The sequence below is a fragment of the Piliocolobus tephrosceles genome, chromosome 6 (genome assembly GCF_002776525.5).
Source record: "Piliocolobus tephrosceles isolate RC106 chromosome 6, ASM277652v3, whole genome shotgun sequence".
In the NCBI taxonomy this organism is placed as follows: Eukaryota; Metazoa; Chordata; class Mammalia; order Primates; family Cercopithecidae; genus Piliocolobus; species Piliocolobus tephrosceles.
Window position 1 is genome coordinate 89,093,887 of NC_045439.1, and position 13,818 is coordinate 89,107,704.

Sequence of the window (13,818 nt, forward strand, 5' to 3'; positions counted from 1 at the left end):
CTTCTTTTTTTTTTTTGAGGTGGAGTTTCGCGTTTGTCCATGCTGGACTACAATGGCGTGATCTCAGCTCACCACAACCTCTGCCTCCAGGTTCAAGCAATTCTCCTGCCTCAGCCTTCCAAGTAGCTGGGATTACAGGCATGCGCCACCATGTGCTAATTTTATGTCTTTAGTAGAGATGAGGATTCTCCACGTTGGTCAGGCTGGTCTTGAACTCTCAACCTCAGGTGATTGGCCTGCCTTGGCCTCCCAAAGTGCTGGGATTACAAGCATGAGCCACCACGCCCGGCTGATAAGATTTTTTTCTAAAGAAAATATCTAGATGTTCTTTTAGGGTAATGCTGTCATGTAATAGGTTAATTGTTTCTTAAAGATAGTTCAGACTCCCAGGCTGGTATTCTGAAGACATAACTGTTCTTTCCTGTTTAGAAATAGGGGAGTAATTCCAGAGTTCATTCCTTTGTATATGCATAGTGTTGTTTATTATAGAACCTTATTTACCTGAATTGTCATTATGTGTGGTTTCATTGTGAGAGAATGTCTGGTTTAATGTATTTTAGGGAAATGTTTTCTGTGGCTTACGTATATAATATATAGGAAGAGATTTGGATCAAGATAATGACTTTACAAAATTTTTGTAATGAATATTTTATTTTTAGGTACCTGGCAAAGAATTCTGCAACTTTGTTTAGTGCCAGCGATTACGAAGTGGCTCCTCCTGAGTACCATCGGAAAGCTGTGTGAGAGGCACTCTCACTCGGCGGTTATGTTTGGATCTCCGTAAACACATTTTTGTTCTTAGTCTATCTCTTGTACAAACGATGTGCTTTGAAGATGTTAGTGTATAACAATTGATGTTTGTTTTCTGTTTGATTTTTAAACAGAGAAAATAAAAGGGGTAATAGCTCCTTTTTTCTTTTCTTTTCTTTTCTTTTTTTTTTTTTCCATTTCAAATTTGCTGCCAGTGTTTTCCATGATGGACAACAGAGGGATATGCTGTAGAGTGTTTTATTGCCTAGTTGACAAAGCTGCTTTTGAATGCTGGTGGTTCTATTCCTTTGACACTACGCACTTTTATAATACGTGTTAATGCTATATGACAAAATGCTCTGATTCCTAGTGCCAAAGGTTCAATTCAGTGTATATAACTGAACACACTCATCCATTTGTGCTCCTTTTTTTTTTTTTTTTAAATGGTGCTTAAAGTAAAGAGCCCATCCTTTGCAAGTCATCCATGTTGTTACTAAGGCATTTTATCTTTGCTCAAATTGTTGAAGAATGGTGGCTTGTTTCATGGTTTTTGTATTTGTGTCTAATGCACGTTTTAACATGATAGACGCAATGCATTGTGTAGCTAGTTTTCTGGAAAAGTCAATCTTTTAGGAATTGTTTTTCAGATCTTCAATAAATTTTTTCTTTAAATTTCAAAAAACCAGTGTGCTTGTATTGATGCCTTACAAAAACCATTGTATATTTGTGTATTCCTTCTTGTATTTAGACAGTGGTTTTTCAGGTGCGTGCTTTGTTTCTGGTATGGCCTTGATGGAATGATACGCTTTAGCTTTAGTACATAGCGCTAACCCATAGCAGCTTTGGCAGTTTGCTGTCTTGAGTCCTAGCTAAAAAGTTAGAAGTTTACATGACTTTTTTTACTTTCCCCAAATTATTACTCTGAGCATTAATTAAGGGCATTTTTACCTGTATAAAATTATGGTCAGCTTTTTTTCTATCTATAATTGTTTATTTTTATGGATTTACCCTAGAAACAACCAAAAATGTCAGTAGACAACATATTAAAATAACACAAAGGTTGTAAAGGGCAACATTTCTCCCCTTTGATAGAGACACTAAAGTGGTCTGTACTTGGGTAGAGGGTGGCAGACGCTTAGAATTAAAATGCAGCCGAGTGCAGTGGCTCACGCTTGTAATCCCAGCACTTTGGGAGACTGAGGCAGGTGGATCATCTGAGGTCAGGAATTAGACACCAGCCTGACCAACATGGAGAAACCCCATCTCTACTAAAAATACAAATATTAGCCGGGCGTTGTGGCGCGTGCCTGTAATCCCAGCTACTCAGGAGACTGAGGCAGGAGAATTGCTTGAGCTCAGGAGGCGGAGGTTGCAGTGAGCCGAGATTGCGCCATTGCATTCCACACTGGGCAACAAGATTTGTGAAACTCCGTATCAAAAAAAAAAAAAAAGAAAAGAAAAAACCTTCAAAAAACAATTAAAATGCAAAGCAGCAGATAAGTTCAGTTGGCAAGAGTTACAGCAGCAATACAAGAGGGAAAATGAGTGCAAGAGGGAAATAGGAATAAGTTCCAAAGAAGCAGAATTTCCTTGGGTTGTTTGAAGAGAACTGCTTCTATCCATAGTTGCCTTCCTGCTGCCTCCTTCATTCGGCTTCCTTGTTCTCTTTTTCGTTACCCTTTCCTTTTTGTCACAACTGTACTGATTTATTTAGTTGGACTTCTAACAAATAGGGATTGTTCTTGCCTGGTGTCTTTGAGCTGTTGAATGTTCTTGTTTATGTAGATGTGACTTTAAAAAAAATGAAACACTTCAAGAATTTCCGTGTCATTCTTGGGCGCAGAGTCCATGCTAATCTTTATTGTTTGAGTATTTAATATTTTTGCTAACAAAGTGAGCCCTAGATGTGATTTTTAAATGTGTACTCATGGTCCCTTGAACATTAGTGTTACTGGTTAGGTATTTAAAGATTTGCTTGCCGAGCGTGGTGGCTCACACCTATAATCTCAGCACTTTGGGAGGCTGAGATGGGAGGATTACTTGAGTCCAGGAGTTTGAAACTAGCGTGGGCAACATAGGGGAGGAGACCTTGTCTCTACAAATAATATAATAATAATAATTATAATTTTTTTTGAGATGGAGTCTCGTTCTGTCACCCAGGCTGGAGTGCAGTGGCGCGATCTCGGCTCACTGCAAGCTCTGCCTCCCGGGTTCACGCCATTCTCCTTGTCTCAGCCTCCTGAGTAGCTGGGACTACAGGTGCCCACCACCACCACGCCCGGCTAGTTTTTTGTAGTTTTATTAGAGACAGGGTTTCACCGTGTTAGCCATGATGGTCTCGATCTTCTGACCTCGTGATTCACCCACCTCGGCCTCCCAAAGTGCTGGGATTACAGGCGTGAGCCACTGTGCCTGGCCTCTACAAATAATTTTAAAAGTAGCCTGGCATGGTGGCGTGTGCCCGTGGTCCTAGCTCCCTGAGAAGCTGAGGCAGGCGAATCACCTGACCCCAAGATATCAAGGTTGCAGTGAGCTGTGATTGTACCATTGTGCTCCTTCCAGCCTGGGTGACAAGAGACCCTGTCTCTTAAAAAAAAAGTTGAGGACTCAAAGGATCTTTTCGTTTATGTTATCAGTATTTACTATGGTAGAAATTAAAACTTTAAAACTTAGAAATATGTGTGTTTGTTAGTCGTCAGAATGATACTGTCACACATGTAACCTCAAGAAAATTTCACGTACACTTGACAAAAAAACCAATGATATAAAATAGCTTTAACCTCCTAGGCTGCATGAAAATATCTCAGGTACTGCAGAGATCTCTGCACCACTCATTGAGAACTGCTGCTATAGGATTATAACAATCTTAGGGTTCTGTATTTAGAAATTTAAAAACGTTCCTTCACAAAACCTGAAAGTCAGGATTTTCTTCATTATTCATTAAGCCTCCTCCCTCCATTTAAACACGGCATTAGAATAGAGCATTGATGGGTTTACTTGATGACACTAAAAGAGGCAGTAATCTTTGGATATTAAATCTACAGAGTATAGCCGGGCGCGGTGGCTCACGCCTGTAATCCCAGCTCTCAGGGAGGCAGAGGCGGGAGGATAGCTTGAGTCCAGGAGTTCAAGACCTGCCTGGGTAATACAGCGAGACCCCATTCTCCACAAAAAGGAAAAAAAAAAAAAGTATTTTGAATGTTTTCATTTTCTAGTAATTCTTACTGTGGCTCCAGAATATCTTACATATTAGTAGCAAGTAGCTGGAATGGTGTAATCAAAATCATACTGATTAATCATTGCTTACCAAAAAATGAAATTAGATGAATATTAATAGAAGTTAGATGAATATTAATATTAGTACCATTAAGGTTTGTTTTTTTTTTTTTTGGATACAGAGTCTCGCACTGTTGCCCAAGCTGGAGTGCAGTGGTGCGATTTCGCCTCACTGCAACCTCCGCCTCCCAAGTTGAAGCAATTCTCCTGCCTCAGCCTCGCAGATAGCTGGGATTACAGGCATATGCCGCCACGCCCAGCTAATTTTTGTATTTTTAGTAGAGACCAGATTTCACTGTATTGGCCACGCTGGTCTCGAATGCCTGCCCTCGTGATCCACCTGCCTCGGCCTCCCAAAGTGCTGGGATTACAGGCGTGAGCCACTGCGGCCGGCCTCAATACGTTCTTTTAAACCTAGGTCTTTATTTCCAGGCGTGTTTTTTTTTAGAATCTTGCTCTGTTGCCCAGGCTGCTGAAGTGCAGTGGTGCGATTGTGGCTCACTTGCAACCTCTGCCTCCCGGGTTCAAGCGATTCTCCTGCCTCAGCCTCCTGAGTAGCTGGGACTATAGGTATGCGCCACTGCGCCCAGGTAATTTTTGTATTTTTTGTAGAGATGGGGTTTCTCCGTAGTCACCAGGCTGGCCTCGAACTCCTGACCTCAAGTGATCCACCCATCTCAGCGTTCCAAAGTGCTGGGATTACAAGCGTGAGCCACCACACCCTGCATGTTTCCAGATGTTTTTACCCTCCAGTGTTTATTAAACAAGGCGGTTCGAGTCTCAGCCATGTTAGAGATTTTCCTGGATTAGTTGCCTTATAGTACAATCTAGAGAATTTTTAGTCTTCAATTTATTTCTTGAACTAATCATTCAAGTAGATTGAAGGAAGAGTTACTGGAACGGTAGGAAGAAGCATGGCTTGTGATGAAGGATGCATTTTGACAAGTATTCTGGCTTTTTGCCATCCTCTCCTTTTCCTGTTACTGCTTCTAATTAAAGGTTCTGGTCTATAAGTAATACATAGGGGTTTTTTTTGTTTTATTTTTTGAGCTCGATCTCAGGTCATTGTAACCTCCACCTCCCTGGTTCAGGAGGCTTCTCCTGCCTCAGCCTCCTGAGTAGCCGGGATTACAGGTACCCGTTGCCATGACCTGCTAATTTTTTGTATTTTTAGTAGAGATAAGGTTTTCACCATGTTGACCAGGCAGGTCTTGAACTCCTGACCTCAAGTGATCTGCTGCCTTGGCCTCTCAAGTTTTGTTTGTTTGTTTTGAGACAGAGTTTCGCTCTTTTTGCCCAGGCCTGAGTGCAGTGGTGCAATCTTGGCTCACTGCAACTTCTGCCTCCCGGGTTTAAGCTATTCTCCTGCCTCAGCCTCCCGAGTAGCTGGGATTACAAGCATGTGCCATGATGCCCGGCTAATTTTGTATTTTTAGTAGAAACGGGGTTTCTCCATCTTGGTCAGGCTGGTCTGCAACTTCCGACCTCAGATGATCTGCCCACCTTGGCCTCCGAAAGTGCTGGGATTACAGGCTTGAGCCGCCATAGCTGGCCTCAATACATAGTTTTTAAAAGTTCACTCTTTTTTTGTTTTTGAGATGAAGTCTTGCTCTGTTGCCCAGGATGGAGTACAGTGGCGTGATCTCCGCTCGCTGCAGCCTCCCCCTCCCGGGTTCAAGTGATTCTCCTGCCTCAGCCTCCTGAGTAGCTGGGCTTATAGGTGCGTGCCACCACACTGGCTAATTTTTGTATTTTTAGTAGAGACGAGTTTCACCATGTTGGCCAGGCTGGTCACGAACTCCTGACCTTAAGTGATCTGCCCATCTTGGCCTCCCAAAGTGCTAGGATTACAGGTGTGAGCCACCGCACCCGGCCAAAAGTTCACTTCCTTCAATCGTAGTCTTTGTTTCTAAAGCGTTATATTAACTATTTTCAAATCACTTGTAAAATGGCAAATGATATGTAATAGGTACAATGTTAGAAATTGATACACATGTTCATGGAGAAATAGATTTGTAAAATTGTAGGCTGTGGTTGTGTCATTAGGAGTAGGACACACTTGTGAAAGACATTAGCTCTCTTGCCATATTTTATGTCATCTGACAGCACTGACGTAGTGGTACCTTGTTTGCGTATTAGGCACTTTGGTTTTTTCTTTCTTTTCTTTTTTTTTCTTTTTGAGACAGAGTCTCGCTCTGTCACCCAGGCTGTAGTGCAGTGGCGTGATCTTGACTCACTGCAAGCTCCATCTCCCGAGTTCACGCCATTCTCCTGCCTCAGCCTCCCGAGTAGCTGGGACTACAGGTGCCCGCCACCACACCTGGCTAATTTTTTGTATTTTTAATAGAGACAGGGTTTCACCATGTTAGCCAGGATGGTCTCAATCTCCTGACCTTGTAGTCTGCCCGCGTCGGCCTTCCAAAGTGCTGGGATTACAGACATGAGCCACCATGCCCGGCTGGTTTATTTCTTTTTTAAAAATTTTGTTAATTTCCAATGAGCACAAGCCAGGCACTCCCATTGATCAGTTGTGATATTTTCTAGGTTTTGAAATTACTTCCTCAAAATCGAGATAATTGGCCCTTGATTCTCCTTTCTTGGGCATCCTTCTAACTGCCATGTCTTATGGGCATTTGTCGTAGTAGTATCTGCTGTCATTTTTGCAGTGTATATTTCAAACAAAGTTAGTTACAGAGGTTTAGTAACCCTTGCCTATGGTCTGGTCATTTAGCTAAGGAGTGACAGAGCTGAGTTAAACACCACCCCGTTTCCCAGTCACACACTTAAACATTTAATGCCTGAGTCTTACGAATTACCAAATACTTTCGTTTGTCCCATCTGCCTCTTAAATGTCTACAGTGGAGAGTGTATTTTAATAGTTTTCTGGATTAAAATAATCATACTCCTTTCTCCTTTAAAACATGGTTTCCTGTATGATAGTGTTTTGAATCATGGGAGTAAAGGCCAAGTTAGGTTAAGGTACAAACTGCTAAACACAGCTTCTGTAGGGTCCAGCCCTATGGGGCTTAGTGGGTGTTCTCCCCGTGTGCGGACATGAGAGATTGTAAGAAATAAAAACACAAGACAAAGAGATAAAACAGCTGGGCCCGGGGGACCACTACGACCAAGATGCGGAGACCAGTAGTGGCCCCGAATGGCTGGACGTGCTGACATTTATTGCATACAAGACAAGGGGGCAGGGTAAGGAAGGTGAGTTGTCCAAGTGATTGATAAGGTCAAGCAAGTCATGTGATCATGGGACAGGGGGGTTCTTTTAGGTAGCTGAAGCAGAGAGGGAAGGCACCATACGTCAGCATTTTCTTCTATGCACTTAGCAGAAAGATCAAAGACTTTAAGACTTTCACTATTTCTTCTACTGCTATCTTCTAAAAACTTCAAAGAGGAACCAGGAATATGGGAGGAACATGAAAGTGGACAAGGAGTGTGACCATTGAAGGACAGCACCACAGGGAGGGGTTTAGGCCTCCAGATGACTGCGGGCCTGGATAATATCCAGCCTCCCACAAGAAACTGGTGGAGCAGAGTGTTTCCTGACTCCGCCAAGGAAGGGAGACTCCCTTTCGTGGTCTGCTAAGTAATGGGTGCCTTCCCAGACACTGGCATTACCGCTTGACCAAGGAGTCCTCAAGCGGCCCTTATGCGGGTGTGACAGAGGGCTCACCTCTTGCCGCCTTGGTCACTTCTCACAATGTCCCTTCAGCACCTGACCCTATACCCTATGGTTATTCCTTGGTTATATCAGTAATACAACAAAGAGTAATATTAAAAGCCAATGATGATGTTTATCCTAATGACTGATAATGTCCATGATCATCTCTATATCCAATTTGTGTTGTAACTATTCTAAGTTCTTTATTATACTGAAACAGTTTGTGCCTTGAGTCTCTTGCCTCGGCACCTGAGTAATCCTTCGCCCACAGGCTTCCCCAGTCCTCACATCACCATGCTGTGTTTCAATCAGTTCTTTGTTTTTTGTTTCTAAGCTTGCTTTCACATGCTGTTGAATGGAAAAAGCAAATTGGAGAACAGTAATACAGTATATGAAAAAATACCGTATTTCCTAGGGTATATACATATGTCGGTGTGTTTTTTGTTTTGTGTTTTTGAGACGGAGTCTCTGTCACCCAGGCTGTGCAGTGGCATGATCTCAGCTCACTGCAACCTCCGCCTCCTGGGTTGAAGGGATTCTCCTGCCTCAGCCTCCTGAGTAGCTGGGACTAAAGGCGCTCGCCACCATGCCTGGGTAATTTTTGTATTTTTTGTAGAGATGGGGTTTCACCATATTGGCTAGGCTGGTCTCCAACTTCTGACTGTAATCTGTCTGCCTTGGCTTCGCAAAGTGCTGGGATTACAAACCTGAGCCACTGTGCCCAGCTGGGTTGGTTTGTTTTTTTAAGGTCTGGAGATTTGTCATGGGGAGCTAGACTACAGAATACCTAGAAATGTAAGATAAAATGATAAAATACAACTTTTTTTTTTTTTTTTTTTTTTTTGGGACGAAGTCGCATTCTCACCCAGGCTGAAGTGCAGTGCCATCATCTCAACTGTCTCGGTTCACTGCAGTCTTCACCTCCCAGGATCAAGTGATTCTCATGCCTCAGCCTCTCAGGCGTGTGCCACCACACCTGGGTAATTTTTTTTTTTTTTTCTGAGATGGAGTTTTGCTCTTGTCTCCTAGGCTGGAGTGCAGTGGCGCAATCTCGGCTCACTGCAACCTCCGTCTCCCAGGTTCAAGCAATTCTCCTGCCTCAGCCTCCCAAGTAGCTGGTATTATAGGCACCCACCATCACGCCTGGCTAATTTTTTGTATTTTTGGTAGAGATGGGGTTTTGCCATATTGGGCAGGCTGGTCTCGAACTCCTGACCTCAGGTAATCCGCCCACCTCGGCCTCCCAAAGTGCTGGGATTACAGGTGTGAGCCACTGCACCTGGCCAAATACAATTTCCTCTTAAGTGCATAAATGAGCAAAAAAAAGGGAAGAGACTAAAACTGAAAACCCCCAAATTTTGTCTGCCTTCAATCAGGTAATAGATACTGCATACAAAGTGTTTAAAATATATAAAAAGAATTGAAAATGTGAGAAAAGCAAACAAAATAGACTCAACCAAGACCAGTATAAAGTAATGGGATACTTTGTAAATAATTCAGAGCAATCTTCCACTGAAGACTAGAAAATAAGCAGAGAGAAAACATCTGCTCGAAGGCATTGGCGACCTAAGAAAATGGTGATGGGCCAGCATTTGGTGGAGAATTAAGTTTCAGGGCTGTAAGTCCATGTTCAGTGTGGCGTTTATTTTGCAGTTGTTTGCCAAGGTCAAGAGAGGCTTATGGTCTGGTTCTTTTGATGGTCTTACTTGGACATGATTTGGAGTCTGATACCTGCCAAGAAATTAGGACCCCAAAAGGATACCCCAGGAATAAAGATGAACCAGGTTTAACTATTTCTTCAAATATATTTTACAATTTTACAAATATACGCAGCAAATAGCTAGTTTTACATGAGACAAAACTACATAAAGTCAGGTGTGGTGGTGTGTGTGTGTAGTCCCAGCTACTTGGGAGGCTGATGGGGGAAGGTTGCCTGAGCCCAGGAAGGCTGCAGTGAGCTGATGGCCTCACTGCACTCCAGCCCGAGCAACAGAGAAACCCTGTCTCAAAAAAGAAATAGAAGTACTTGCAGAAAACATCAAGAAACTCGTTTGAGAAACAGAGACAGGATATAGGCTCTCTGATCCAATTTACTTCAGAAATAACAAGTGCTGGCTGAGTATGATGGCTCCTGTCTGTGATCTTAGCACTTTGGGAGGCTGAGGCAGGAAGATCACTTGAGCCTAGGAGTTGGTGATCAGCCTGGGCTACATGGCAAAACCTCATCTACAAAAAACACAAAAATGAACTGGGCATGGTGGCACACACCTGTGGCCCCAGCTACTCTGGAGGCAGAGTTGGGAGATTCACTTGAGCTCAGGAGGTCAAGGTTGCAGTGAGCCGAAATTGCACCGCTGCACTCCAACCTGGACGACAGAGTAAGACACTGTCTCAAAAACAAAACAAAGTGCCCTACCTCATTCCTTAAGTAAGCAAAGTCAGACACTGACAATGTAAGACATTTAAAAAACTATGCTTACTATATTTAGATGAGATAAAAGAACTTAAACAGCAAACTTTAAAAAGCATATCAGAATTCCAGATGTAAAACGCAGTAGCTAAAATAGCAACTCAATGAATAGGTTTAACAGATTAAAGAGTGAGAAGATAGGTCAGGAAACAAATAGGCATATTGAGGGACAAAGACATTAAGGATAGATAATGCAGTGGTAAACCTAATTGAAAATACAATTATTGCAGGAGCGAATGGGGCAATAATTGAGATTGATGACTTTGCAGAACTGTTAATAAAGTGTTAACTTTAAGCATGACAAAAATAAAAACCAGTTAAAGATACTAAGACTAGGCATTGCAGCTTAACTAGTGTAATCCTAGCACTTTGGGAGGCAGAGGTGGGAGGATTGCTTGAGCCCAGGACTTCAAGGCTGTACTCCAGCATGGGTAACAGAACCAAGACGTCTTTAAGAAAAAAAAAAAAGGCATATATAATTAAAACCTAAAGACAATTTTAAAGGCATCCCGATTAAAAAGACTTGACAATGCAAATAATGGAAGCCAGGAGACAATGCAGTATGTTTAGAAAACTGAAAGAAAACTGCAATTTAAAAATTCTAAACTCAGTAAAAACCCTTCAAGAAAACATTTTCATACAAAACTGGAAAAATGTTAGAAAATTTACCAGCAAACCCAAACTAGAGAAAAAAATACTTTGTTTTTTGTTATTTGAGATGGAGTCTCGCTGTCACCCAGGCTGGAGTGCAGTGGTGCAATCTCGGCTCACTGCAACCTCTGCCTCCTGGGTTCAAGCAATTCTCCTGCCTCAGCCTCCCAATTAGCTGAGACTACAGGCACAAGCCATCACACCCGGCTAAGTTTTTATATTTTTAGTAGAGACGGGGTTTCACCATGTTAGCCAGGATGGTCTCGATCTGCTGACCTTGTGAGCCGCCCGCCTCGGCCTCCCAAAGTGCTGGGATTACAGGTGTGAACCACCGCGCCCGGCCGAGAAAAAATATTTTGTAATAGAAGGTCAGAGATATGTGAAGAAGCAAAGAAAGCTCAGTGCAAATGACAGATTTGTGGGTACGTTAATGTTGACTGTATAAACCCATGGTGCTGTCTTTATAATCCCATGATGATCATGACATAAAAGATCTTTCATTGTCCAAGAAGGTGGTAGTAATCAACATGTTTTGCACTCTAGGGTAACCATTGGAAGACTGCTAAGAGTAGCTTCCAAGCAAATGCGTATTAGTTTGCTTGGGTTAATGCACATTAATTTTTTGTTGTTGTTGTTGGTTTTAAACAGAGAAGAGGAACATAGGAGAGGTAGAACAAATAGTGAGATGACAGGTTCTAACCTAACCTAAATATATTAGTAATTAAATGTAAATGGTTAAATGCTTCATTATAAAAGATTGTCAAACTGGTTAAAAGAACAAAACCCAACTGTATGCTATTTACAAGGGACATGTTTAAAATATAAGATTGAAAGAAGGATGGGAGATAAATACAAAGTTTGTCTCGGTTATCTGTTGCTGGTGTAACTACCCTGAAACTTAGTTTGCTTAAAATAATGATTTATTATTTCTCATGATTCTACAGGTTTGCTGGGCTCAGCCGGGCAGTTCCGCTGGACTTGCCGGGGGATCACTTATGAGCCAGATAGGGGAGATAAATCACAAAAATTCAGGCGCTTGCCACTGGGTGGTGTTTTCTAGGAGGGTGGGATATCCAGTCATCTGGAACCTGTTGGTATGTTCCCATCTAGGTGAATGCCATCTTGCTTCTCATCTTGCATAACCAACCACTAAGAAAGGAGGCACGTCATGTAGTAGACTTCTTTGAATTTTGATACCTTGTAGAGCACATTTGAGTTTACTGCTCTCATATGTTTACTGAGTAACCTAAAAGACCCAATTTTGAGTAAGGCCTAAGCAGTGATTCTCATTTTGTTTTCAGAACATTTTGAGTCATGAACTTTTGTCTGTGTGGATTATGCATATTTATACTTTTCATGTTAGAGGTTAAATGGAAAAAGTTAAAAATTCATAAACTGTGCTTCCTGGAATTGATACTTACATATTTTTTTCTTTTTCTTTCTTTTTTTTTTTTTTGAGATAGTGTCTTGCTCTGTTGCCCAGGCTGGAGTGCAGTGGCATGATCATAGCTCACTGCAGCCTTGACCTTCTGGGTTCAAGTGATCTTCTCACCTCAGCAGGGACCACAAGCGTATGCCACCACGCCTGGCTAATTTTTGTATTTTTTGTAGAGATGGAGTTTCACTGTGTTGTCCAGGCTGGTCTTGGACTCCTGAGATCAAGTAGTCCACCTGTCTCAGTCTCCCGAAGTGCTGAGGTGCAGGCGTAAGCCACCGTGCCCGGCCCTGATACTTGTATTTTTCTAGTACCAGCTTAAATGCTTTGACTTTGCCATATTTTCTCATGGAGACTCCCAGGGCTTTTAATGTCTCCAGAATATATTTTTCCATTTTCCTAAGACTAAGCTCCAAAAAATCCACTAAAACAATTCTGCAAGAAACAGATGAAGAGGACTTTGATGAAGGTGGTCAGAATGAGATGAGTGAGCAGGAAGAGGAGTGTGAGAATAACTCCAGTGTGGCCAAAGACTAAAGACCTTGAAAAATTGTGCAGTCTTGTGTGCCACGTTCACATGAAGACGGGCCTAGATTTTGGAACAGTCGAAGAAACAGTTCACAAAGGGTGCACTAAGGCTGAATGGGGAACAATTGTGGCAGAAAAGCAGAATGAAGCCCCCAAAACCCATTGTATTTTGTCACCATGAATAGCATATTTTTTAATTAAAATGGTTACCCTCAAAAGAAAATTTAGTGAGAAAAGTGGCATTGTGTTACGTTTTCGCAAATTGATAACTCATTCTATTTCAGCATTCAGTCTCTTGCAGTACATTTTTTTCAGTTGAGGTATATGGAGAAAATCGAGCCTCACACAGAAAAGGGAGCATTTTAAAATAGCCATTTCAGGTAATTGTGGATATTCTTTGAGACCACCAGAACAAAATAGGTATATATTGTTAGTTTCTTTTTTTTCTTTTTCTTTTTTTTTTTTTTTTTTTGAGATGGAGAATTGCTCTTCACCCAGACTGGAGTGCAGTGGCGCGATCTCGGCTCACTGCAAGCTCCGTCACGCCATTCTCCTGCCTCAGCCTCCCCAGTAGCTGAGACTACAGGTGCCCGCCACCATGCCCGGCTAAGTTTTTGTATTTTTTAGTAGAGATGGGGTTTCACCGTGTTAGCCAGGATGGTCTCAATCTCCTGACCTCGTGATCTGCCCTCCTCGACCTCTCAAAGTGCCAGGATTACAGTTTCTTAAATGTTCATTGCAAGGTGGACTGTGAAAGCTTATCACAATTTTAAAAATTCTTGTTACATTAGAATCATTTAGTCTTTGCTCATGCATGGTTTTGTAAGACCTTGCATTGGTCATTTGGAAAATACTGAGTTATGCAAATTTTTCAAATATTGACATGCCTTATACAATATGGAAGGTTGATGCAAGGATTTCTGAGGAGGAGTTATACAGATGGGCCTCTTTAGATCCAGAGTGAAGATATTAGTGTCTTGTATGAAAGTTCACCAAAGGGCATTCATGATAGACAGGGCTCCCATACGTCATCTCGCG

General features: G+C 42.1%; 1 protein-coding gene and 1 pseudogene across 1 annotated transcript in view; one reads left to right on the forward strand and one right to left on the reverse strand.

Moving 5' to 3' along the window:
• The window catches only part of MORF4L1 (mortality factor 4 like 1), a 27,255-nt gene extending 25,823 nt beyond the window's left edge, over positions 1-1,432 (forward strand). The window contains exon 12 of the mRNA XM_023193400.2: positions 660-1,432. Within this exon, the coding sequence (XP_023049168.1) occupies positions 660-744 (85 nt within the window). The 3' untranslated portion in view covers positions 745-1,432. The remainder of the gene's footprint in view (positions 1-659) is intronic.
• A 1,114-nt stretch (positions 1,433-2,546) lies between these two features.
• LOC111527210 lies at positions 2,547-2,644 on the reverse strand (annotated as a pseudogene).
• Positions 2,645-13,818: the final 11,174 nt, after the last annotated feature.